The sequence below is a fragment of the Jaculus jaculus genome, chromosome 5 (assembly GCF_020740685.1).
Source record: "Jaculus jaculus isolate mJacJac1 chromosome 5, mJacJac1.mat.Y.cur, whole genome shotgun sequence".
Classification (NCBI taxonomy): domain Eukaryota; kingdom Metazoa; phylum Chordata; class Mammalia; order Rodentia; family Dipodidae; genus Jaculus; species Jaculus jaculus.
The window spans coordinates 2,506,658-2,533,541 of NC_059106.1; the positions used below are offsets into that span (position 1 = coordinate 2,506,658).

The following is a 26,884-nucleotide window of genomic DNA, read 5'->3' on the forward strand; positions in this document are numbered from 1 at the left end:
GGGCTAGCCTGGTCTATGAGACCATATTTCAAAAAAGAAAAGAAAAAAAAGAATTAAACAAAAATAAAAGAGGGGTCGGATGGATGGTACAATGAATAAAGGTACTTGCTTATAAGCCTGATAGTCCAAGTTCAATTTCCCAGCATTCACATAAAGCCAACACACACAAACACATATATAAAACATGCTTTTTTAAGAATTAAAAGGAATTAAATTAAATGGGGGTCTCTGAATATAGTTCATTTGGTAGAGAGTTTGCTTAGCATGCACAAAGCCTGGGATTCCATCCCCAGAACCACACAAACCAGACATGGAAGCACATGCCTGTAATCCCAGCACTCAGGAGACAGAAGCAAGAAGATCAGGAGTTCAAGGTTATCCTTAGCTAGATACTGAGTTCAAAGCCAGCCTGAGCTATGTGAGTCTCCCTGTCTCTAAAATATATAATAACCATGTACCTTAACACCTAATACGATTACTAGATTTGTGATTGGTACCTTTGTCCCAGATATCTTTATTTCCTTTTATAGTAAAAGTACCAATGACATCCTGGAGTACCAGAAAGTGGGAAGCAGCATGTTCCTAAGATACTATATGGGAGCAGAAGTAGTAACCTGCTACCTGGGCTGCCCTAGGCATGGAGGAGATGCTTTGATTTTTTTTTTTTTTTTTTTTTTTTTTTAGTAAAAGGCGAAAGATTTATTCGATCTGAAGAGAAACCAGAGTATGAGATGCTTTGATTTTAAATACTGATTTAGGACAAAGCAGTAAGATTGACAGAATATTAGCATCTTCTTAACAAATCATCCATCCTCTACAGTGAATCCTTCTACAGTCACTCAATTGGCATATTGTTAAGAGATTTTTTAAAATAAATTTTTGGTATGTGTGGTATGCATATGCATGTATGTACATACTTATGTATGTTCATATGTGTGTGGGTACATGTGTGCTTGTTTACATAGAGGAGTGTCTTCCTCCATTGCTCTTAGTACTTTATGTACTGAGGCCAGGTCTCTCACTTGAACTCAGAGCTCACCATTTCGGCTATTCTAGCTAGCCAGCTTATCCTGGGACCTCCTATCTTAACCTCTTGAGTACAGGCAGGCCTCACACCCACCCATCATTTCCATGTGTACTGAGGGTCTGAGCTTGGTTTCTCATACTTGCACAGTAAGCACTTATCCATGGAGCCATCTCTCCAGTCCAATAAGTTATTTTATATATATTATTTATATATATATTTTTATATATATATTTGTAAGCATAGAGAGTGAGAGAATGAGCATCCAGGATGTCTTGTCCATGCAAATAAATTCCAGATGCTTGTGCCACAATGTACTTCTAGCTTTATGTGGGTACTGAGAAATTGAACCTTGGGCCATCAGGCTTTGCAAACTCTTTTTAACTGCTAAGCTATCGCTCCAGCCTCCCAAGAATTTTGTTTGTTTGTTTGAGGTTTTGGTCTCACTCCAGCCCAGGCTGACCTGGCACTCACTCTGTAGCTCCAGGCTGGCCTCAAATTTATGACAGTCCTTCTACCTCAGACTCCCAAGTACTGGGATTAAAGCAGGCACCACCATGCCCAGCACAAGAAATTTTTGTTTTGTTTTGTTTTTGATTTTTGTTTCTCTGAGGTAGGGTCTCAGTCTAGCTCGGGCTGACCTGGAATTCACTATGTAATCTCAGGGTGGCCTCGAACTCATGGTAATCTTCTACCTGTGCCTCCCAAGTGCTGGGATTAAAGCAGGTGCCACCACACCCGGCAAATTATTTTTAAGGGACATAATTTCAAGCTGTATATACGCTTTATGGCTTTGATGGTTCTCAGGCACCAGCCTGCAGTCGTACTTCACTAGCTTTTACGGGCCGGCCACAGAACACTAAATACTTTGGGTTATTTTCTTTTTTACTTAGTGACGATAGTATAACCTACAAATTGATGTTCTGTTAAAACCAACTGAAAACTGTCAGATGAGACTGCCGAGGTTCTTCTGAGTTAGCTTCTGTTAAACCCTAATGAGGTTTAGAGTCATATTCATAACCTTAAAATGAAAAGTTCGTTTAAGAATTTCTACTGGCCTGGACCAGAGTGAGACCCTACCTTGAAAAAACAAAAAAACAAAAAAACAAAAAAAAAAAAAAAAAAGAATTTCTACTGGGCATGGTACAGATTAACGGTTTCACTATGACATTTCTACATATGCATAGTGTGCCTTAACCATGTCTGCCCTCTCACCCTGCCTTCTCTTGCCCACTCCAATGCTCTTTCCAGCTCCTTCCTATTTCCCAGTAGTCCATTGTTTTTAACTTAGAGGTATAGGAATAAGCCACTTCCTAGCCCCCCGCTGATTTTTTTGTTTTGTTTTGTTTTTCTGTTTTCGTTTTCGTTTTTCAAGGTAGGGTCTCACTCTCATTCTAGCCCAGGCTGACCTAGACCTCCCTCTCTAGCCCTAGGCTGGCCGTGAACTCAGCCTCTGCCTCCCAAGTGCTGGAGCGAAAGGTGTATGTCGCCACACCCAGCTGATTCATCATTCTACGTGCATGTGATTAAGCTAGATGGAGCAAGACAAGCCTTCTGACTCTCTTCTGTCTTCTCTATTAGAGCCATTGGAGAATTCAGACACTCTGCCAGTGTACAAGACCCTGATGTTCTGTGCTAGTAAGAATACTGACCGTATTCACCTCTATACTAAGGTAAGAATCACACAGATTCTATGGCTTGAAATACAAGAAAGGCTTCTTTTTATTTTTTTTTAATTTTTATTTATTTATTCATTTGAGAGCAACAGACACAGAGAGGAAGACAGATAAAGGAAGAAAGAGAGAATGGGCACACCAGGGCTTCCAGCCTCTGCAAACCAACTCCAGACGCGTGCGCCCCCTTGTGCATCTGGCTAACATGGGACCTGGGGAACCAAGCCTCGAACCGGGGTCCTTAGGCTTCACAGGCAAGCGCTTAACCGCTAAGCCATCTCTCCAGCCCATCTTTTCATTTTTTAATATAGATATTTAGCACTACGGTAGGCATCTAGGTTTTTCCTCCTTAAAGCTAATTATTCAATTACATCTAAGGACAATGAGAGGTAAAATAACATTCTCATTAAACTGACAATTATTTAAGGAAAAATTGGCAGATGTTTTAAATACTTCTCTTTTTTTAACAATTTCAAATTTCTAACATTTGTGATTATTTTACTTATTTTCAAGCAGGGAGAGGGAGGGTGAAGAGAGACAGACAGAGAATGGGTGCTCCAGGGCCTCTAGTCACTGCAAACCAACTCCAGATGCATGCACCACTTTGTGCATCTGGCTTTATGTGGGTCCTGGGGAATCAAACTCAGGTTATTAGGCTTTGTAGGCAACCTTTAAGCCATCTGTCCATCCCTAAAATTTTTAATTATAATAAAGTATATTTATAATTTAGATTTGAGGTGTTTTTTCTTTTTTGGTTTTTCAAGGTAGGGTCTCACTCTAGCCTAGGCTGACCTGGAATTCACTATGTAGTCTCAAGGTGGCCTTGAATCACGGTGATCCTTCTACCTCTACCTCCTGAGTGCTGGGATTAAGGGAATGTACCACCATATCAGGCTTATTTTTTAGTTTTTTAGTTTTTTTCAAGGGAGGGTCTCACTCTAACCCAGGCTGACCTAGAACTCATTCCGTCAAACTCACAGAAATTCTCTTACTTTGCCTTCCAAGTGCTGGAATTAGAGGTATGTGTCACTGTGCCTGGCCTATATTTATAATTTTTTAAAATTTTTTTCGTTTATTTTTATTTATTTATTTGAGAGCAACAGACAGAGAAAGAGGCAGAGAGAGAGGGAGAATGGACGTGCCAGGGTCTCCAGCCACTGCAGACAAACTCCAGACGCGTGTGCCCCCTTGTGCATCTGGTTAACATGGGACCTGGGGAACCGAGCCTCGAACTGGGATCCTTAGGCTTCACAGGCAAGCGCCTAACTGCTAAGCCATCTCTCCAGCCCTATTTATAATTTTTTTAAACTCATAGTTCAATCTATTAAAAGAATGACTTTCTTGTTTGTTTGTTTTTCAAGGTAGAGTCTCACTCTATCCCATGCTGACCTGGAATTCACTCTGTAGTCTTAGGGTGGCCTTGAACTCACAGCAATCCTCCTACCTATGCCTCCCAAGTGCTGGGATTGAAGGTGTATGCCACCATGCCCAGCTGAAAGAATGACTTGCCATGTTACTGTGAGTACCTGAGCTTGGATACCCTAAGCCCATGTAAATCTGGACACTGTAGTGACTGTGACCCCAGTGTGTCTATGGTGAGGAAGAAGACAATGTGGACACTGTAGTGACTGTGACCCCAGTGTGTCTATGGTGAGGAAGAAGACAATGTGGACACTGTAGTGACTGTGACCCCAGTGTGTCTATGGTGAGGAAGAAGACAATGTGGACACTGTAGTGACTGTGACCCCAGTGTGTCTATGGTGAGGAAGAAGACAATGTGGACACTGTAGTGACTGTGACCCCAGTGTGTCTATGGTGAGGAAGAAGACATAGACAGGAGAATCTGAGAAGCTTGTGGGCCACTTAGCTTGGTGAACACAGCTGTGAACCGGATGCCCTTCCTCTAATGAGGAAGATGAGGGCCAGCAGCAGAGGTTGTCCTCTGACTTCTACATGTATTCGTACATACCCCCCCCCCCCAGAATTTATGGTGCTGATGTGGTAGTGTGCACCCGTAATCGCCACATTGGTAAGGTGGAGACAGGTGGATCCCTTGGGGTTCAGTAGCTAGCCAGTCTAGCCTAGTTAGTAAGGTCCAGGCCAATGAGAGGCCTTATTTCAAAATAAACCAAAAAAAGGACATTGTTTCTAAGGAACATTGAGGTTGTCCTCTGGCTGCACATGCATGCATACATATGCAACCACACACATGCATTAAAAATAATATGTAGGGCTGGAGGTATGGCTTAGCAGTTAAGGCATTTGCTTGCAAAGCCAAAGGACCCAGGTTCGATTCCCCAGGACCCACGTTAGCCAGATGCACAAGGGGATGCATGCGTCTGGAGTTTGTTTGCAGTGGCTGACGGCCCTGGTCCGCCCATTCTCTCTCTCTCTCTCTCTCTCCCCCTCTCCCTCTTCTTCTTTGCCTGTCAAATAAAAAATAAAAATAATATATTAGAAATATAATATTTACCAGGCATGGTGGTGCACGCCTTTAATCCCAGCACTTGGGAGGCAGAGGTAGGAGGATCACCGAGAGTTCGAGGCCACCCTGAGACTACATAGTGAATTCCAGGTCAGCCTGAGCCAGAGTGAGACCCTACCTCGGAAAAAAAAAAAAAAATTTAGCCAGGCATGGTAGTGTGCACCTTTAATCTCAGTGCTTGGGAGGCACAGATAGGAGGATCACTGTGAGTTCAAAGCCAGGCTGAGACTATGTAGTGAATTCCAGGTCAGCCTGAGCTAGAGTGAGACCCCTCCCTAAGAAAGGAACTGTTCATTTCAGCCAGAATCCCAAGTGCAGAGTTTAGAATTTAAAAGCTAAACTTTAGAATAACCTAATTACCTACTGCAATTTCATATGTAAATTTTAACTAGTATGTAAATTCTTTTATGGTTTTCTTCCACTGTGATCATGGGAGCTATAACATTTCTTTCTAAGAGAATTAGAATTAGAATTCATCTACTGATATAATAGATTCTTATATAAGACACAATTCCTCCCATTAAAAAGGAAGGAATTGTGCTATAAATATGGCTTAGCAGTTAAGGCACTTGCCTGTAAAGCCTAAAGACCTGAGTTCAACCCCAGTACCCACATAAAGCCATATATACAAGGTGCATTCATCTGGAGTTCATTTGCAGTGGCTCGAGGGCCCTGGCGCACCCATTCTTTCAGTCTCTATCTTCCCCTCACTCTCTCTCAAATATATAAACAGTTTTTAAATTCAAAAAAAAAATTAAAAGAAAAGGCTGTTCCTTGTGTTCAATAGATGGCACCTGCACGTGCAGTTCTGCTTTCTTTACAGGCGGGGACAGTGGCACTCCCCCCGTGAGCCAGCATTGCAGCTTGGCTTCAGTGGAGCACATTTGTTAAGTAATTTCCTAGGGTTACTGTCTACCTTCCCTGGGCCTATAGCAATGGAGGAGTGTATCCACCCATTTAGGGAAGATCTGTGCAGACTTGCTTAGATTAGAGGAGTCTGAAAGGGCAGTGAGCATAGCATCCCAGGCTGATGGCAGAGGGCATGGGCTAGATGTGGGCAGAACAGGCCTACAGAGCAAAGGGGAGTGATCTCTAATGCCTTGCCTTCCAGTCCTTTGGGGAGCCATATTGGGTAAACCCTTCTTTGTAACGTGCCATCCCAGTTATCTTTTTTTTTTTTTTTTTTCAAGGTAGGGTCTCACTCTGGCCCAGGCTGACCTGGAATTCACTATGTAGTCTCTCAGGGTGGCCTCGAACTCACAGTGATCCTCCTACCTCTGCCTCCCAAGTGCTGGGATTAAAGGCATGCACCTCCATGCCTCCAGCTTCCCAATTATTTTAGGAGAGATACTTCACCACAAGATAGTGATTTTCTTTTAAAAGTAGTTACTATTGCCTATAGGCAAACATGGATTAATCATGTCTTCCTCATCTATAATCAGGATGGAAAACCAATATGCTGCAATTTCATTCCTTTGGATATAAAATTAGACCTTTGGGAAGATTTACCAGCAAGCTTTCAACTAAAACAAAATCGCTCACTGGTAAGAATAATAATTTTAAGTAACATAGTTGTATTTGTTTGAAATAAAATTGTTTTAATAATTTTCGTGATCACTGCTCTGTGGCCTATTGAAGGATCACATTGCTGTGACTGCATTTCTATCACCCCAGGCAATGTCTATTAATGACACTGTGCTAAGAATAAACGTGAAATCTGTTTCCTTGGTGAAGGATCACACCTAGAGCTTCTGTTTCTATGGATAGACTCATCCTCACATCATTGCATCTCTCCAGCCTATTTTTTGTTTTGTTTTGTTTTTGTTTTTTAAATTTATTGCTGAGTGTAGTGGCACACACCTTTAATCCCAGCACTTGGGAGGCAGAGGTAGGAGGATCACCATGAGTTTGAGGCCACCCTAAGACTGCATAATGAATTCCAAGTCAGCCTGGGCTAGAGTGAGACCCTACCTCGAAAAGCCAAAAAATAAAAATAAAAAAAGAAAGAAAGAAATGAAGCATAGCCCAGGAGTCTTTTGCATCTGTCTTAAAGGAAAAATAGAAATTTTCTTTGGCATCAGTTAATTCTGACTTCAGGTACAAAGAGAAGAACAGAGGGAAGGAGTGTGGGAGGGAGCATGACTGACCCTACTATGATCCAAGGTCATTGCCATCTTTCCTGTCACAAGCGAGACTTCAGATGCAGAATGACTGTCAGATGTTGCACTGTCACTCTGAGAGCTCTGTTTCTCCAAAACTAGGTTTTCCTCTATTGCTGCTGGGGTCAGGCTTCTACCCTGTGTAGTCCCTGTGTGTTAAGGGCATACACTACTGTGCTGAAATGTGTCTTTTTAGAACATCTTGGGATTTAAAAAAGATACTTTTTAGAACTAGCCATAGATTATAGTTTATAACAAAAATATGAAAACTGGGCTGGAAGGATGGCTTGGCAGTTAAGGCATTTGCCTGTAAAGCCAAAGGACCCAGGTTCAATTTCCTAGGATCCACGTTAGCCAGATACACAAGGGGGCGCAGGTGTCTGGAGTTCATTTGCATTGGCTGGAGGCCCTGGCATGCCCATTTTCTCTCTCTCTCTCCCCCTCTTTCTCTGTCAAATAAAAAAAATAAATAAATAAAAATATGAAAACTAAAGAAAATCTTAAATTGTGGAACTTGAAAACCCAAATGGAAGGAAATAGCAAAATATCTACTTACTGTTGTGGTAAGCAGCCTGGACTTCAGTAAAAGATACCTGGTCAGCAGTTAACTCTTTTTAAAATTTTATTTTTATTTGTTTATTTGAGAGCAACAGACAGAGAGACAAAGAGGCAGGTATAGAGAGAGAACGGGAGCACCAGGGCCTCCAGCCACTGCAGATGAACTGCAGATGCATGCGCCACCTTGTGCATCTGGCTTACATGGATCCTGGGGAATAGAGCCTCAAACCAGGGTCCTTAGGCTTCACAAGGCAAGTGCTTAACCACTAAACCATCTCTCCAGCCCCCAGCTGTTAACTCTGTCCTGTTTCCTGTTCTGCAGATTTTGAGGTTTGTTCGAGAATGGAGTAGCCTAACTGCCATGAAGCAAAGGATGATCAGGAAAAGTGGGCAGCTCTTCTGTAGCCCAATCCTTGCTTTGGAAGAGATCACAAAACAACAAGCCAAGCAAAGTAACACTAAAAGGTAGGTGTCTTTGTCTTTATTTTATTTTATTGGTTTTTGAGGTATGGTCTTGCTGTAGTCCAGGCTGACCTGGAATTCACTATGTAGTCTCAGAGTAGCCTCAAGCTTATGATGATCCACCCACCTGTGCCTCCCAAGTGCTAGGATTAAAGGTATGTGCTGCCATGCCTAGCTCTTTGTCTTTTTTTTTTTTTTTTTAAACCATTACTTGTCATGGCTATAACCACAGATCTGAGGTAGCTTATGGAACCACTAATGAAATGTGAAGAGGATCTTAGCAAATCAGGCCCCTGTCTCAGCTCCTGCCCTGAACTTAGCCATGATGGAGCTGGACTGGGAACAACAGAAACTAGAGAACCAGGAAAATAAAATCAATCTAGACAGTAAAAAGATGACCAGATAGGACCAGATAGAAATCATCTGGGTTCCAAAAGGCTTGAGTAGCTCCATCCCTCCAGTTCTGCTGCCTATAGTTTACATAGCCTCTCTCACAGACCGGCTCTACTCTGAGCCCACGGCTTTCCCTGGTGAATGTCCCCAGGCTCTGGCATCTCCAGCTTCCTGGGCTCTCCACTGTGGCTTAAGCCTTAGCCTCACAGCTTTACATAGTAGTCTCTCCAGGTCTCCTTGCAAGGATTCCAACCCTACCTCATATTACCTGGCTCATCAGCTCTCTGAAACCATGGAACAAGATGTGACCTCAATCTTGCATCTTCCATGCCTGTAAAACTGGTACCATATGTATGATGCTGCCAAGTTCTGCTACCAGCTCAGGAGGAGGTCTGGCCTTGGACTACCATTGTGGCATTCTCTGTGCTGACCCTGGGGAGCAGGGAACTCCTTCAGCATTTGCCCTTCAAGCTTTCTCCATTTGAAAGAATTTCCATTCTTACAAGCTAGAGCCTGACATGGGTGAGATTCTTCCCTTGGGACACTATGTCCTAGTACAGAGCACTCTAAGCCAGGCTGACCTGGAACTCACTTTGTAGCCCAGCTCTACCTTCTCTTTAATGGAGATTATCTCCTAACAGATACAGTGATCCTCCTAACTCATCTTCCCCAAGGGCTGGGGTTAAAGGCATGCACACCAGGCCCAGCTCTACCTTCTCTTTAATGGGGATTATCTCTTAACAGATATGGCTACTTTGTCACCTGTAGTGTCTGGAACTTTAGACTTTCTCACAGTTCTTTTCTTGCCAAACTAAATGCGTTTCATATCTTTCTGCTCTGCATTTTGCTCTCTTTCACTGTAGCTCTGAATGTTATCAGACATGATACCATGGAATGACTCAATGTTATTCTGCCTTGTAATTTGCTCAAACACATTAGTTCATTAGTTTTATTTATTTATTTTTTGTTTTGTTTTTTGAGGTAGGGTCTCACTCTAGCCCAGGCTGACCTGGAATTCACTATGGAGTCTCAGGGTGGCCTTGAACTCACAGCAATCCTCCTACCTCTGCCTCCCAAGTGCTGGGATTAAAGGCGTGCGCCACCACGCCCGGCTTGAGTTCATTAGTTTTAAACGCAGCCTCACTCAAGTCCTCAGGACACGGGCAGGATGCAGCCAGATTCTTTGCCAAAATATCACACAAATTCCTTCCAGTCCAGTTCCCAAAAGAGTGTTTCCCCTGAAACCTCGTGAGTTTGGATCTACTTTCTGTGTTTCTGTCAGCATTCTGGCCTTTAAACTCCCACCAGAATGGCCCATTGAGCTATGCTTTATAGCACTGTGAGGCTTCTCTCACCTCAGATCCCAAACTCTAACACATTCTTCCCACAAACCAGCTAAAAGGTTTGTTTTCAGTGTAGCTGTGTGTGTGTGTGTGTATGTGTGTTATGTGCATGTGTATGTATGAGGTCTAAGGACAACCTTTGAGGGGGTTGTTTGTCCTCTCCTTCCACCTTTGGCTTACAGTTTGGAGAAGAAGCTTCATGGTGTAAAGGAATAGTGATAGGAGTGGGCATCAGCTCATCACATCTTCACAGCAGCAGACAAGATGCAGAGGAAGAACAGGAAGTAAGGCTAGCCTATATATAACACCTAAGGTCTGTCCCAGTTGACTCACGTCCTCCAGCAAAGTTATACCTTGTAAAGGTTCCAGAACCTTTCCAAACAGTACAACCAGCTGGAGACAGAATATTCAAACACATGAGCCTGTAAGGGACATTTCACATTCAAAACACAACACACATAATAAGGGTACTAAATCTGGAGATTTCTCTAAAATTGGTGGCTAGATTTCCAATGAGATAATCCATGGTGATTCTACCATTCTCAAGCCTCATTTAAGCTGACCTCTCACAAGGAGCTTCCAAATAGCACATTCTTAGATGTGGATGGAAGCCAAGACCACCAGTCATTGCGCTGTTCTCTGAGTGAGCTCCATTTCTTAGAGGAAGGCCCGAGGTAGTGTTTAGATCCGCACCTCAACAGGGCAGCTGTCCATAGCCCAAAGTGTGTCCTTCAGTGTGGGCCACTTCCCAGTGTACACATTTCTCCTCTACTCCTGCCTTGTTTTTTGTTTTTGTTTTTCTTTTCTTTTCTTTTCTTTTCTTTTCTTTTCTTTTCTTTTCTTTTCTTTTCTTTTCTTTTCTTTTCTTTTTTTGTTCTTTTGGTTTTTCGAGGTAGGGTCTCACTCTGGTCCAGGCTGACCTGGAATTAACTCTGTAGTCTCAGGGTGGCCTTGAACTTACAGCGATCCTCCTCCCTCTGCCTCCCAAATGCTGGGATTAAAGGCGTGTACCACCATGCCTGGCTATATTTTTGTTTTTCTGAGGTAGGGTCTCACTCTAGCCCAGGCTGACCTGGAATTCACAATGTAGTGTCAGGGTGGCCTCGAACTCATGGCAATCCTCCTACTGCTGCCTGCCCAGTGCTGGGATTAAAGGTATGCGCCACCCCGCCCAGCTCTTCTTGTCTTTATCCCAGAAATAGTTAGTAGATAATGTTCTTTGTTCCCTGTTTGCCCACGCTGAGATCACCAGAGCCCTTTTAGGAGTTGTATACTTAGATGAACTTCCTCATCAGGCTTCATGGAAAATTTAATATTGGCAACTTGAAACCAGGTTTCAGAAGTTGTTGACTTCCTTTCTTGAGGTTGATTGATCTGTTTCTTGTGGTTTCCAAAAACTTATGCTTATTTGAAAGCAAGAGGTTATTTTAGTTCCTAAATCTGTGACTAATTTCTCAGCATTTTTAAATTCCTGTATTAAGTTTCTAAGCTTTACCTATTGAATAATACCTTTAGCAAGGCTTCATATCCCATTGCCCTCACAATCCTCAGAAATTCCTGAGCAAAGTGCTTTTGTCCAGGGAAGGAAACAACTGAGGAAGTGAAGTGTCAGAGAAGTTAGGAACTAAAATGACAAGTTCAAGAACTCAAAAAGAACTTATGGTGAACTAACTTATGTTTTGCTTTAAGAAAGATGCACAGGTGGGGTGTGGAGTGGGCCCAGCAGAAAAGAGCTTTTACTAAGGAAGCATGAGAATCAGAGCTTGGTCCCTAGCTCCACATAAGAAAGTTGGCATAGCAATGCACACCTGTGAGTCCAGCATTGAGGGGTGGAGACAGATGTATCCCTAGAGCTCTGTCTCAAGGAGAGAAGGCAGATAAATAGAGGATACCCAACATCCTCCTCTGATGTCCACATGTACGCATGAGGTACATGCATGGGCACACACACCAAAAAAACACACAAGGAGAAATGAAAACACATAAACAGATTTGTGCCTATGTACTTATAGGATAAATGCAAATTAAAAGTTATACACATGGGCTGGAGAGATGGCTTAGCAGTTAAGGCACTTGCCTGTGAAGCCTAAGGCCCCATATTCAATTCCCCAGTACCCATGTAAGCCAGATACACAAGGTGGTGCATGCTCTGGAGTTCATTTTTTGTGACTAGGGTCCCTGGTACACCTATTCTCTCTTTCTCCCTCTCAAATATATTAATAAAACTAAAAAAGTAAAGTTATAAAGAGATAGGTATCACTATTAGCAAAGAATTGATTTATTTGTTTCATTGTTTGTGACAAGGTCTTGCTAGGAAGCCCTGGCCACAGACTCCTCCATTTTCCTGCCTGTTTCCCAAGGGCTGAGAGTCCAGGTATGCCTTGCTCTGTCTAGTGGGCAGAGGTTTGGTTTCAGTTGTGCTAGTGAAATTGTGAGGAAACATGTTCATTTATTGTTACTGCTGCAGCCTCAGAAGAAAACTATCAATATCTACACCTTCCTAAAGTACCCAAGACTTTTAACCCAGAATTCTATTTCTGAGGTTTTATGGTTTCATTATATATGTATACTTAATATATAAAAATATTAGCCAGAGGGCTGGAGAGATGGCTTAGCGGTTAAGCGCTTGCCTGTGAAGCCTAAGGACCCCAGTTCGAGGCTCGGTTCCCTAGGTCCCACGTTAGCCAGATGCATAAGGGGCGCACGGATCTGGAGTTCGTTTGCAGTGGCTGGAAGCCCTGGCGCGCCCATTCTCTCTCTCTCCCTCTATCTGTCTTTCTCTCTATGTCTGTTGCTCTCAAATAAATAAATAAAAAATGAACAAAAAAAATTTAAAAAAAATTAGCCAGAGCTGGGCATAGTGGTGTACGCTTTTAATCACAGCACTTGGGAAACAGAGGTAGGAGGATCACTGTGAGTTTGAGGCCACCCTGAGACTACATAGTGAATTCCAGGCCAGCCTGCGCTAGAGTGAGACTCTACCTCAAAAAAAGCAATATATATATATATATATATATATATATGTGCCACGTGTGGTGGTGCACACTTTTAATCCCTGCTCTCAGGAGGCAGAGGTAGGAGGATAGCTGTGAGATGGCTCAGCAGTAAAGGTGCTTGCTTGCAAAGCCTAATGACCCAGGTTTGATAAAGCTGGATGTACAAAGTGGCACATGTATCTGGAGTTTATTTGCAGTGGCTAGAGGCCCTGGTGTATTCATTCTCTCTTTCTATCTCTGCTTACAAATAAATAAAAAATATTTTTAAATGTATAATTAATATAAATATGTTGTTTGTGATAACAAATAAACCTGATGGTCATTTAATCATAGACTGGTTTGGTGTATATTATGTGTGCTGGGCATGGTGGCATATTCCTTTAGTCCCAGCACTTGGGAGGTGGAGGTATGAGGATTGCTGTGAGTTCAAGGCCACCCTGAGACTACATAGTGAATTCCAGGTCAGTCTGGGCTAGAACAAGACGGGGAAAGACAAATAAAGATATATTTATGTGGTTTATACATAAAGTTGAATACCTGGATAACTCACTCAGTAAAGTGCTCACTTTACACCTGTGAGGACCTGAGTTCAGTCCCCAGGGCCCATGTATAAACACCAGGAAAGGCACATGCTTGTAATTCCAGCATTGGGAAGGTGGATATAGATACCTGGGGCTCACTGGCTGTCAGACTGGCCTAGTTCATCAGTTGATGAGCTCTTTAGTCCACTGAGAGACTCTGTCTCAAAAAATGTGGATGGCATTCCTGAGGAACAACAACTTGATGTCCTCTGCTCTCTTCACATACGTGCACACACAAGTATGTATGCCTATATAAATTTGTGTACCCAGATGGGTGTGGTGACGCACACCTTTAATCCCTGCACTCGGGAGGCAGAGGTAGGAGGATCGCCAGGAGTTCGAGCCCACCCTGAGACTACATAGTGAATTCAAGGTCAGCCTGCACTAGAGTGAGATACTACCTCGAAAAACCAAAAAATAAAACAAAAACTGAACTTGTGTATCCACACACACATGAACATGCACACACATGACAGCTCAGTAGATAAAGCACTTGCTGCCCAAATCCGATCCCCAAACCCCAAGTAAATGACAGGCTTCTGTGATCTCAGCATGCTGACACCAATGGTGAGACGGGAGGTGGAGAGCTTCCCTGAGCTTCGTAGTGAATGCAGCAGAGAACAGCAATAGAACAAGGATCCAGAGTGAAAACCCTGCCTTAGATGAGGTCAAAGGCAGAGGACTGACCTGAAAGTTCACACATTCACCATGGCGCGCACACACACACACACACACTTTCTCTCTCACACGGGGGGAGGGGGGTGGATAAGTAATTTTTTTTTCACAGCAGTCTTACTATAGCCCAAACTGACCTGGAGCTCATTTTATAGTTCTAGGTTGGCCTCAAACTCACAGTGATCCTCTTACCTCTGCCTCTGAGTACTGGGATTAAAGGCATGTGCCACCATGCCTGGCCTTAATAAAAAATTTTAAACAATTTTTAAAAATTTAAAAGAATAAAGGAACACTTATGTATACTATTATAGAAAACTCTGTGGTGTTCGCTCAGCAATAGCAGAATGTATGCAACATGAGAATTAATTTCCAAGGCTAAGCTTTAATGTAGAGTGAGTGCTGATGGGTTTCTTTTGGAAATGAGGAATTGGATGAAGTTGTTTTGGAATTCAGTAGTAGTGGTGGTTACATATACTAAAAATTGCACTAATTTTTGAACTTTGAAATGGTCAGTGTTATGGCAAAAATAAATATCATGCCCATATACAGAAAAAATAAAGAACTTTGACATATAATTGTCAAATGCTGGCAACAAAGATTGCTTCTGGGGAAGAGCAAAGGAAGAGACACTCAATTTCCATATAAGCTGTTGCCTTTCTAGCCTGGAACTATGTATATATCACCTAATCAAAGGTTAACAAAAAAGGTTTATGGAAAGAAATGGATTTGTTATGTTAATAAAACCATCTTAATAACATAAAAAGCAAATTTATAAAATTTTACTTAAAATTTCAGGATTCCACTTTCCTTGAACTTTAGTTTTATTTTTAAGCACTAAATAAATACTCAAAAATATGAAGAAATTGCCGGGCGTGATGGTGCACGCCTTTAATCGCAGCACTTGGGAGGCAGAGGTAGGAGGATCGCCATAAGTTCAAGGCCACCCTGAGACTACAGAGTTAATTCCAGGTCAGCCTGGACCAGAGTGAGACCCTACCTCGAAAAGCCCCCCAAAAAAAAAAAAATTCATTTTCAGTCAAATTGTTAAAAACTTACAATAGGTGTAAACTGCCAGAGAAATGGGGCCTGTTAATTAGAAGGAATTAATTGGGTAGTTGCATTTCACCTACTTAGAGTCCCCCATCACCTTTAATTGAATTGCTTTCCTCTTTATTTGAAATCCCTAAACCATTTGTGTTATCAATAGTCCATGTGAAACGGAGCTGAACCCCTCACCCCCCGTCAAGTGTGCTTTGTTTCAGCGCAAGATTCCATAAATCTTGGAATAGCTGATACCATGGGAACAACCTTGAGATTATAGGAGCCCTGGTTGACCTTGGTTAACTAAGAAGAGAATCACTTCACAGGGAACCCTCCTACAGTATTGTAGCTGAATAAGGGGATTTGGACCTGAAGGACGAGAAGGGCAAGAGGGAGGTTACACACCTGGGCTGTTCAGCCTAACAGGCAGTTTCCTCAATGCTGTCCATTGTACATGCATTTGATCTTCTTTTATTGTTTTGTTTATTTTTTTTTTTTATGGTTTTTCGAGGTAGGGTTTCACTCTAGCCCAGGCTGACCTGGAATTCACTATGGAGTCTCAGGGTGGCCTCGAACTCACAGTGATCCTCCTACCTCTGCCTCCCAAGTGCTGGGATTACGTGTGCCACCACGCCCGGCTTTGATCTTCTTTTAAATTTACTTATTAGAGAAAGGAATGATAGGGATAATAGGCATGTCAGGACCTCTAGCCACTGCAAATGAACTCCAGATGCATGCACCACTTTAGGCATCTGGCTTATGTGGGTCCCGGGGAATAGAACCTGAGTCCTTAGGCTTTGCAGGCACATGACTTAACTGTTAACCTATCTCTCCAGCCCTCATTTCTTACCCTCATCTCAACTCTTTTCTTCCCCCAAAGTTTGAAAATCAGTCCAAAGAATCATAAGTGACTTGAATTTTCTAGAGAAGTGAATCTTTTTGTTGTTGAGGTTAAGATTTCACTCCAGCTTAGGCTGACCTGACACTCTGTAGTCCCAGGCTGGCCTTGAACTCACATCGATCTTCCTACCTCTGCCTCTCAAGTGTTGGGATTAAAGGCGTGCACCACCATGCCCGGCAAGAAGTAAATCTTGAGCAGTGACTTTGAACAAGGAGATGTGTTTTCCACTCACAGGCACCAGCGTTAAAAACAAACATGGCGTCTACAGCCTTCAGTGTTACCATGATGAATAATGCTGTGTCCTGCTTTTGATCGTACTGCTTTGCAAGGAGCAGTGTGAATATGAAATACAGGAACTCACTCTCCTATGGAAAAATTACTGAAGTGTCATTGTTTTAGATACATAACCAAAGAAGATGTTGCTGCGGCCTCCATGGAGAAAGTGAAGAACGACGGGGGTCATGTTCGCCTGATCACAAGGGAGCCGCAGCCACAGGACCCTGCTGCGAAGTAAGCATTTGGGACCAGGAGTACTGCTTTAAGTGTGTGGTAGCCCATGTGATAACCCCCCCCCCACAGCCCCATGGCCCATCAGATCATGCAGAGGTTTCATGGCAGTGGCTCTCCGTTTCTGTAGCAACACTGTGTGGCACAGAACCTCCTCATCTTAGAGACAGGACATATGGAAGACCCGGAGACTGGGAGCCCATGGGTCCTGCCCTAGGCAGGGTACAAGAGGCAGCAAATCTGAGATCAGATCTGAGCTCCTTCTTGAACTTTAGTAACCATGGAAACAGACAAAGAAGTTGTTACTTCCCATTTCACAACTTTTGCCCATAGCTGAGTAATGTGCTTTTTCTTTTGATTGTGACCAAGTGAGCACATGTCCTACCATGCTTCCTTTCTCACTTAACTTGATCTACTCAGTTCACCTGGGGAAGCGGGACAGCAGCCTTCATTCATTTCCAACTCCTGCGGCACCATCTGCTGCTCTCTGGCCTTGCAGCCACGGAGTCCCTGGACCCTGTAAGCCAGTGGGTGCGGGGAGAGACCGTGCTGTGCCCTCAGGTGCGTGAGGCACCGTGGGTACAGAGCAGCGTGGGTGCGGGGAGAGACCGCTGTGCCTTGGGAGGCGTGGGGCACCGTGTACACAGAGCAACGTGGGTGCGGAGAGAGACCGCTGTGCCCTCGGAGGCGTGGGGCACCGTGGGTAAAGAGCAGCGTGGGTGCAGGGAGGGACCGCTGTGCCCTCGGAGGCACCGTGGACACAGAGCAGCACAGCCACTGAGCCGTAGCTGCGCTCTGCACTGGTCACTGGTACTTCCCAGCCTGGAGAAGCTGCTTTGGGTGTTTGAAAATCTGATTGTGCACTGTGGAGGCATTCCACTCCTGGAGAGGCAGCAAATCAGTTTTTATAACATGGCTCTTCTTTTTCTTAATAATTTTTTAAAAAATATTGCCAGGGGAGAGAAAGAAGAAAATGGGTGTTCCAGGGCCTCTAGCCACTGCAAACAAACTCCAGATGCATGTACCCCTTTGAGCATCTGACTTTACATAGGTACTGGGGAATCAAACTCAGATCCTTAGGCTTTGGTGGCAAGCGCTTTGACCACTGAAACGTTGCTTCTCTTTACCTGGCTGTAGAGTGCTGACCACAGCCATTTTGTTCCCGTGCTGAGTGACCAACTCTGTGGACCACTGCTTCCTGCTTCCACAGAGAGGCTGGAAAGGCTTTTAGCGAAGCAGTGATGATGTCATCATTTGTTACTCTTCAGTGTTTTGCTCAATTACAGAGATCTTGGAGAGAGAGCCTGTGTCCCATCTGTAAGTCCTAGCGAGGCCCACGCTGATCCCCCTGCAAAGCCTCCTTCATCCAAAGGCTATTTTCAGGCAGTAGATAATGAAGGAAATCCATGTTGCCTTTACTGTCAGCAACCCACTTGCCACAGTAAGCCAGAGGAGAAAACCAGCGCTTGGGAGTCACGGTTTTGTTCCCTGAAATGCCAGGAGGAATTTTGGATTCGATCTAACAACAGTTACCTAAGAGCCAGAGTATTCGAAACTGAACATGGGGTGTGTCAGCTGTGTAGTGTGAATGCACAAGAACTCTTTCTACGTGTAAGAGATGCCCCTAAGGGTCAGAGGAAGAACCTTCTGGATGCTGCCTGGACTTCAAAGCTCCCGTTGAAGCAGGTAAATTACAACCATGTGACAGAAGGCAGCATTGTGCTAAGGGGTGAATTAATGTTTACTAACTCTCATTTAGCTTTTTCACCTGGGAGCTTGCACATGCAGATACAAGAGCGGATACTGAGCGCATGTACCTGTGTCTGGTCTCAGTAGTCACCCAGTCTGCCATCTGCCCCTGTCCTGTGCCTTGCTTTTCTTTTCTCTTGGGATATATATATACATATATTTTTTTTTTCGATGTAGGGTCTCACTGTAGCCCAGGCTGGCCTGGAATTCACTATAGAGTCTCAGGGTGGCCTTGAACTCACAGTGATCCTCCTACCTCTGCCTCCTGAGTGCTGGGATTAAAGGCGTGCGCTACCACACCCGGCTATCTTGAAATATTTTAAAACAAACTCCATTATGTATCTCATAGGTGAAGACAAAGTGACGTCCTCCTTCCTTCCCTTCTTCCCTCTCCTCTCTTTCCCACTCTCTATCCTTCCTTTTATTCCTTTCTTTGAGAGAGGCAGATAGAAAGAATGGGCGTATAGCCACTGCAAACAAATTCTGGATGCATGTGCCACCTTGTATAACTGGCTTTTACATGGGTACTGGGAACTGAACCTAGGTCGTTAGGCTTTGCAGGCAAGTGACTTAACTGCTGAGCCATCTCTCCAGCCCTTTTTCTTTTGAGGCAGGGTCTCACACTAGACTAGGCTGACCTGGAACTCATTCTGTAGCTCCAGGCTGGCCTCAAACTCACGGCAATCCTTCTACCCTAGCCTCTGAATGCTGGGATTAAAGGTGTGCACCACCATGCCCAGCTTCATCTTTTTTTCTTTCTTTCTTTCTTTCTTTCTTTCTTTCTTTCTTTGTTGTTTTTTGTTTTTTTGTGAGGTAGGGTCTTCCTGTAGCCCATACTGACCTGGAATTCACTGTGCAGTCTCAGGGTGGCCTTGAACTCATGGAAATCCTCCTACCACTGCCTCCTGAATGCTGGAATCAAAGGTGTGTACCACCGTACCCAGCTTCATCTGTTTAAAAAAATATTCAATTAATTAATTTATTTAGAGAGAGAAAGAGGCAGATAGAGAGAGAGAGAAAGAATGGGCACGCCAGGGCCTCCAGCCACTGCAAACAAACTCCAGATGTATGTGCCCTGTTATGCATCTGGCTTACGTGGGTCCTGGAGAGTCGAACTGGGAATCTTTGGCTTTGCAGACAAACACAGTATGTGCTAAGCCATCTCTCCAGACCCCCATCCTTTTAAAAATACCATTGATTATTAAAGAAACTGGCTGGCTTACCTATGGGGTTCCCTACATTCTGGATTTTCTCCCTGTATCCCTATGGCATTGTTTGGCATGTTGTCCTGTCCTCCCAACCTCCTGAATACTGGTCATGAGATCTAGATTCTAAGGACTTCATTGGATTCTAACTCCATTAGGAAGCACCCAAAGTCTAGTGGTTCTGCTCTGTGTATATCTGTGTGCCTGTGTGTGTGTTGGTACATGTGTGTGGGGACACACGTGTGTGCATGTATGCCAGGCATTGATGTTGGACATCTTCCATTCCTTTTCACTGTAGTTTTTTTTAAAAAAAGATTTTATTTTTATTTATTTATTAGAGAGAAAGAGAGAGAATGAGCATGCCAGGGCCTCTAGCCACTGTAAATAAACTCCAGATGCATGTGCCACCATGTGCAGCTGGCTTACATGGGGTCTGGAGAATCAAACCTAGGTCCTTAGACTTCACAGGCATGCGCCTTAACTGCTAAGCCATCTCTCCAGCCTATTTTTTGTTTTGTTTTGTTTTTGTTTTTTAAATTTATTGCCGAGTGTAGTGGCACACACCTTTAATCCCAGAACTTGGGAGGCAGAGGTAGGAGGATCGCCATGAGTTTGAGGCCACCCTAAGAGTGCATAGTGAATTCCAGGTCAGCCTGGACTAGAATGAAACCCTACCTCGAGAATCAAAAAAAAAAAAAAAAAAATTATTATTACTTATTTATTTATTTATTTATTTGAGAGAGAGAGAGGAATAGGTAGAAAGAGAGAGAATAGGCATGCCAAGCCTCTAGCCACTGCAAATGAACTCCAGATGCATACACCACCTTGTGTATCTGGCTTTATATGGGTTCTGTGGAATCAAACCTGGGTGCTTAGACTTCGCAGGCAAGGCAAGCTCCTTAACCACTAAGCAATCTCTCTAGCCCTCCACCTTGTTTTTGAGAGAGGATCTCTCACTGAACCTGGAGCTCACTGATTCTGCTAGACTACCTCACTAACAAATCCTAGAGTTCTGCCTGTCTCTACCTCCCCAGCAGTGGGATTAGAGGTACATGCCCCCTGCTCAGCTTTATGTAAGTGTTGGGGATCCAAACTCAGGTCCATATGCTTGAACAACAAACACTTTACCCTCTGTGCCTTCTCCTAGCCCAGTTCTAATTTCCATGATATTACTATTAATGACAAGGTGCAAATGAGTAACTCCCAAATTGTAGTCCATTACAATGAGAAGGCAATATGTGTTATGTGTTTATTCCATTGAAGAAAAACGTAATCTTTTTAAATTTTTTTGTTTATTTTTAGTTACTTTAGAGGGACAGAAAGAGAAAGAGGCAGAGAGCGTGGGCGCTCCAGGACCTCCAGCCACTGCAAAAGAACTCCAGACATGTGTGTCCCCTTGTGCATCTGGCTAACATGGGTCCTGGGGAATCAAGCCTCGAACTGGGGTCCTTAGGCTTAGGCTTCACAGGCAAGTGCTTAACTGCGAAGCCATCCCTCTGGCCCTGAAAAATATAATCTCAATAAAGCAATGTATAACAAAATATCACTTATAAATGCAATGTTATCAATGTTCATTTAGATTTCTAAAAGTCAAATGGATTTTTTTAACTTCTTTTTAAAAAATTGTTTTTTATTTACTTATTTGACAGAAAGAGAGTGAGAAAAAGAGGCAGACAAAGAGAGAGAATGGAGCTGGGCATGGTGGCACACACCTTTAATCCCAGCACTTGGGAGGCAGAGGTAGGAGTAATGCCATGAGTTCAAGGCCACCCTGAGACTACATAGTGAATTCCAGGTTAGCCTGGATTAGAGTGAGACCCTACCTCAAAGAGAGGGGGGGGGGGGACAGAGAGAATGGGCATGCCAGCACTTCCAGCCACTGCAAGTGAACTATAGATAACATGCACCACTTTGTACATCTGGCTTTATGTGGGTACTTGGGAATTGAACCCAGATCCTTAAACTTTTCACGCAAGTACCTTAACCACTGAGCAATCTCTCCAGCCTTCAATTTGATTTTTGTTCTTACCTGGACAATTCTAGATTTCATACTAGAGCAACTGTGTAATTTTTTAGGAGATCATTACTCCTGAGCTACTCTGTCCACTAAAACATTAGATGAATTCCTGCCAGCCAAGCCAATTATGTTTTAGTTTACTTGTAATAGTTGCATTATAATGGACTAAGTTAATTGTTTCTAAAACAGGAGTTAGTGTATCTCTGAGAGCTAGAGAAATATGCCATTTCTCTGATGGTATTCAGAGTGCCTGAAAGATCCTTTGGTCTAGTTGATGAAAGGCCTCTTACTCCTTTCTGTCTTAGTGTCAGCACACAGGCTTCATGAAGATGCAGAGCAAAGGGTTGAGGGCACTGTGAGGGCTACCTGTCGAATCATGCAAAAGTGGCAGGGTTGACAAACACTTTAAGGCCAGGGACAGCACAGGCTCCAATTGAGAGACAGTAGATTTGGGGTGTTGGCTCTCAGCCTGAGGGACCTATAGTGCAGTATCCAGAAAGTGCCTGTGGACCATTGAGCCTCTATGAAAGCCACTTAGACACATGGACTTGGCTGCAAAAGGCAGCACCACCATGGATTTTTAAAAATTGTTTACACACACACGCATCCCCTTTAGACTGATATTGTAGATGATTCTAAAACTCCACCCTCCATAATGAAAGTCAGTGTGTAGCCAGGCATGGTTGGTGGACATCTTCAGTCCTAACATTCAGGAGGCTGAGATAGTAGGCTCACCATGAGTTCAAGGCCATCCTGGCGCTATAGAGTGAGTTCCAGGTCAGTCTGGGCTAGAATGAGACCCTACCTTAAAGTAAACAACCAAAGTCAGTGTTTGTCTTTGAAGAAGAGAGAAAAGTATGACAGGCCATGGGGTCAGCAGAACAAAGTGTGTGGCTTCAGCCTGCATCTGAGGACACATGGTTTACTGTCTCATACAGTGTTTAAGATACACCCTACTACAGTACAGGCTGTTACTGGCCAAGTACAAAGTATGTGGGCAGACTCATGAGATACTAGCTGGATTTAGGTAGGTATCTTTATTCCAAATATACAATTTACAAAGCACTGGGGTGGTACAGGCAGGAGGATCAGGAGTTTAAGGTTGTCCTCATCTAGAGGCCAGCCTGGGTTACATGAGACTGTCTCAAAAATAAAAAGACATGGCTGATAACTTTTAGTACTAACCTGCCCCTGATACAGTGACAAGTACATTTGTCACTAGTGAGTGTTGTTCACTCACTGATACTGAAGAGTTTTCTTTGTTGTTTTCTAAAAAAAATTTATTTAAGAGAGAGAGATACCGAAATAGGTAGGTAGGGAAAGAGAGAGAGTTTTTTTTAATATTTAGAGAGAGAGAGAGGGAGGGAGGGAGGCAGACAGAGGGAGAGAAAGAATTGGTATGCCCGGGCCTCAGCCACTGCAACTGAACTCCAGACACTTGTGCCGCTTAGTGGCCATGTGCAACCTTGCACTTGCCTCACCTTTGTGCATCTGGCTAATGAGGGATCTGGAGAGTATAACATGGGTTGTCAGGCTTTGCAGGCAAGTGCCTTAACCACTAAAGCCATCTCTCCAGCCTGGAGGTTTTTTTTCTTGTAGTTTTATTTATGTATTTGAGAAAGAGAGGGGCGTAGAGAGAGAGAGAATGGGTGCACCAGGGCCTCCAGCCACTGCAAATGAACTCCAGATGCATGTACCACCTTGTGTATCTGGCTTATGTGGCTCTTAGAAAATCGAACTAAGGTCTTTTGGCTTTGCAGGCAAGCCCCTTAACTGCTAAACCATCTCTCTAACCTCAGTCTGGAGGGTTATTTTTTGTTGTTGTTTGTTTGTTTTTGGTTTTTCAAGGTAGGGTCTCACTCTAGCTCAGGATGACCTGGAATTCACTCTGTAGTCTCAGGGTGGCCTTGAACTCATGATGACCCTCCTACCTCTGCCTCTTGAGTGATGGGATTAAAGGTGTGCACCACCACGCCCGGCTGAGTTTTTTTTTTTTTTAATTCTTTTTTTTTTTTTAAATTTTATTTATTTATTTATTTGAGAGCGTCAGACACAGAGAGAAAGACAGATAGAGGGAGAGAGAGAGAATGGGCACGCCAGGGCTTCCAGCCTCTGCAAACGAACTCCAGACGCGTGCGCCCCCTTGTGCATCTGGCTGACGTGGGACCTGGGGAACTGAGCCTTGAACCGGGGTCCTTAGGCCTCACAGGCAAGCGCTTAACCGCTAAGCCATCTCTCCAGCCCCCGGCTGAGTTTTTAATTTGCTATCTGTTCATAGTCTTTTCTCACTTTTGGCTTCATGGATATATAAACTATCTCGAAGGTAAAAATACAATTAATTTCCCCTAATCTGTCAGGAGCATGAGTATTTTATACTTATTTGTAAGTTTTTCAAAATATGTTAAGTAAGGGGAAAACTTTCTCAAATACACATTTTATTGCTTCAAATTGCTAACCAGGAGGGTTTTATGACTACAGTAAAAGCTATAAAAAGCTATCCTAATATATTTTCTCTATGATTTTGGCTGTACAAACCTGATTAAGGAGGCTGGAGAGATGGCTGAGCAGTTAAAGGCACTTGCTTGCAAAGCCCAACAGCCCAGGTTCAATTCCCCAGTTCCCATGTAAAGCCATATGCACAATGTGGTGCTTGCATCTAGAATTTGTTTGCAGTGGCTGGAGATCCTGGCATGCCCATACTCATTCTCTATTTCTCTCCCTCCCCACCTTTCTGCTTCTTTCTGTATCTCTCTCAAATTAAAAAAGCATTTTTTTTAAAACCTGATTATGGCTGGAGAGATGGCTTGGCAGTTAAGACGTTTGCCTGCAAAGCCAAAGGACCCAGTTTCAATTCTCTAGGACCCACGTAAGGCAGATGCACAGGGGGCACATGTATCTAGAGTTCCTTTGCAGTGGCTGGAGGCCTTGGTGTGTCCATTCTCTATCTGCTTTTTCCTCTCTCCTTCTCTCTCTCTCAAATAAATACATGAAAATAAAATTATTTTTAAAAATATTTTAAGGAGCTTGGGAAATGGCTTAGCAGTTAAGGCATTTGCATGTGAAGCTTAAGGACCCTGGTTCAATTCTCTAGGACCCACGTAAGCCAGATGCACAAGGGGCTCACGTGTCTGGAGTTTGTTTGCATTGGCTAGAGGCCCTGACACACTCATTCTCTCTTTCTCTCTGCCTCTTCCTCTCTCTCTCTTTCTCTCTCTCTCAAACAAATAAATAAAATATTAAAAATTATTTCTTATGCTTTTTAAACATTTTATTTATCTGAGATAGAAAGAGGGAGAGAGAGTAAGAATGGGCGTGCCAGGGCCTCCAGCCACTGTAAACGACAAACTCCAGACACATATGCCACCATGTACATCTGGCTTACGTGGGACTTGGAGAATTGAACCTGGGTCCTTAGGCTTCGCAGGCATATGCCTTAACCACTAAGCCATATCTCCAGCCCTTAGAAATTATTTAAATAAATAAAAACCTGATGAAACAATGCAGAACCAACAATTCCTACATTCTTATTGCAGCTGAATGAAATGATAAGAACCCCAGGAGAAGGGCATTTCTGGCAAGTGGACCATATCAAACCCGTGTATGAGGGAGGGGGACAGTGCTCCCTGGACAACCTGCAGACTCTCTGCACAGTCTGTCACAAAGAGGTGGGTGATGCTTCTGAGCTTCCCTATGAGCACCCTTGTCTAGGAGCAGAAACGCACCTTGTTTCTCTCATCCTCTAACCCTTACCTTTGTCTCAAGATTTGTGGAAGTTCTCGGTCACAGATACAGGAGAGCTGCTTCCCTCTTCATTCACTTGTGACCTAAGACATGCCTCCATCCCTCAACAAAACACAGCCGCCCAACTTATAAATCATAGTTTATTTACAGAGACCCAGACCCTAAAGCTGAAAGTTTTATGAATTGGGGAAGAGACACATATTTGAAAATATCTGCTCAATATACAAAGATCAGACTACTGATTTAAGTATGAAATGGTTTAACCCTAGTACATACTTGAGGAATTAGTTACTGCTAACAATGAAAGGAATGAAATGATGTAGTATGGTTTATCTACCAGGATGAGTGTTTAACAGTAGCCCACCAAAGAATGTAACATCTACCTGTTGAGATCATCTTAGAAGAAAGCCTGTATTCCATACACGAGTTTCTATCTACTTTCTTTATTTTTAATTTTTTCAAGGTAGGGTCCCACTTTGGCCCAGGCTGACCTGGAATTCACTGTGTAGTCTCAGGGTGGCCTCGAACTCACAAGGATCCCCCCACCTCTGCCTCCATGTGCTGGGAGGGAAGGCGTGGCCACCCCACCCAACATGTCTACTGTTTACTTAGAGCATTCCCTGGCTCTCCAGCCTCTCTTAATGACTACCGTGGAAGGTGGCTTGATCATGTTCTGTCAGCTTACTTAGCCATTCCAGAGTTTAGCTCTATTAGTTATCTTTATTGTTGCTCTGACAAAAACAGCTTGGGGCAAGGTTTGTTTTGGCTCACATTTCCAGGGTATAGTCAGTCTTGGAGGGGAAGTCATGGCAACAGGAAACTGGGCCAGATGATCACATTGCATCTTGAGTCTGGAAGCAGGATGAAGGCTGGTGCTCAGCTCACTCTTTTTCATGCAGCCCAGGTCCCTAGCCAGTGGGATAGCACCACCCCCAGTTAGTGTGAATCCTCCCACCACCATTAACCCAATCTAAAGACTCTCACAGACATGCTCAGAGATTAGTTTCTAGGAGACTTTCCATGCAATCTAGTTGACAGTCAAGGTTAATCATCATGGCTGTTTCCTTAGCCTTCTTTTAACATTTGATTCCACAATGTCTTCACTATTTTTACATAAATGAGATAATGTCTTATGGATAGATTTTTGGTTATAGTTTTATGTCTTTTTCTGCCTTTATCCTTTCTGCCTGTGCCACTTTATCATACACATAGAACTTAATCAGGACAAAAAGCATTTGATTTCCCAGCTGTGCAAGTTGCTAGCAAATTTAAGACCTATAAGAGAACTAAGAAACAGCCAATGAGAATGCAGCTTCTTTTCTGTACTTTCACATTCTTATGAAAAATTTTATTTGTGGGCCTAGTAGAGAATCC

General features: G+C 43.4%; 1 protein-coding gene across 6 annotated transcripts in view; it reads left to right on the plus strand.

The window, feature by feature from the left end:
* The window catches only part of Zranb3 (zinc finger RANBP2-type containing 3), a 221,985-nt gene that overhangs the window by 167,810 nt on the left and 27,291 nt on the right, over window positions 1–26,884 (plus strand). For all 6 annotated transcript variants that reach the window (XM_045148632.1, XM_045148631.1, XM_045148633.1 and 3 more), the window contains 6 exons: window positions 2,606–2,697; window positions 6,625–6,726; window positions 8,222–8,364; window positions 16,691–16,801; window positions 18,085–18,484; window positions 25,303–25,434. In XM_045148632.1, coding sequence (XP_045004567.1) covers window positions 2,606–2,697; window positions 6,625–6,726; window positions 8,222–8,364; window positions 16,691–16,801; window positions 18,085–18,484; window positions 25,303–25,434 — 980 coding nt within the window. The remainder of the gene's footprint in view (window positions 1–2,605; window positions 2,698–6,624; window positions 6,727–8,221; window positions 8,365–16,690; window positions 16,802–18,084; window positions 18,485–25,302; window positions 25,435–26,884) is intronic.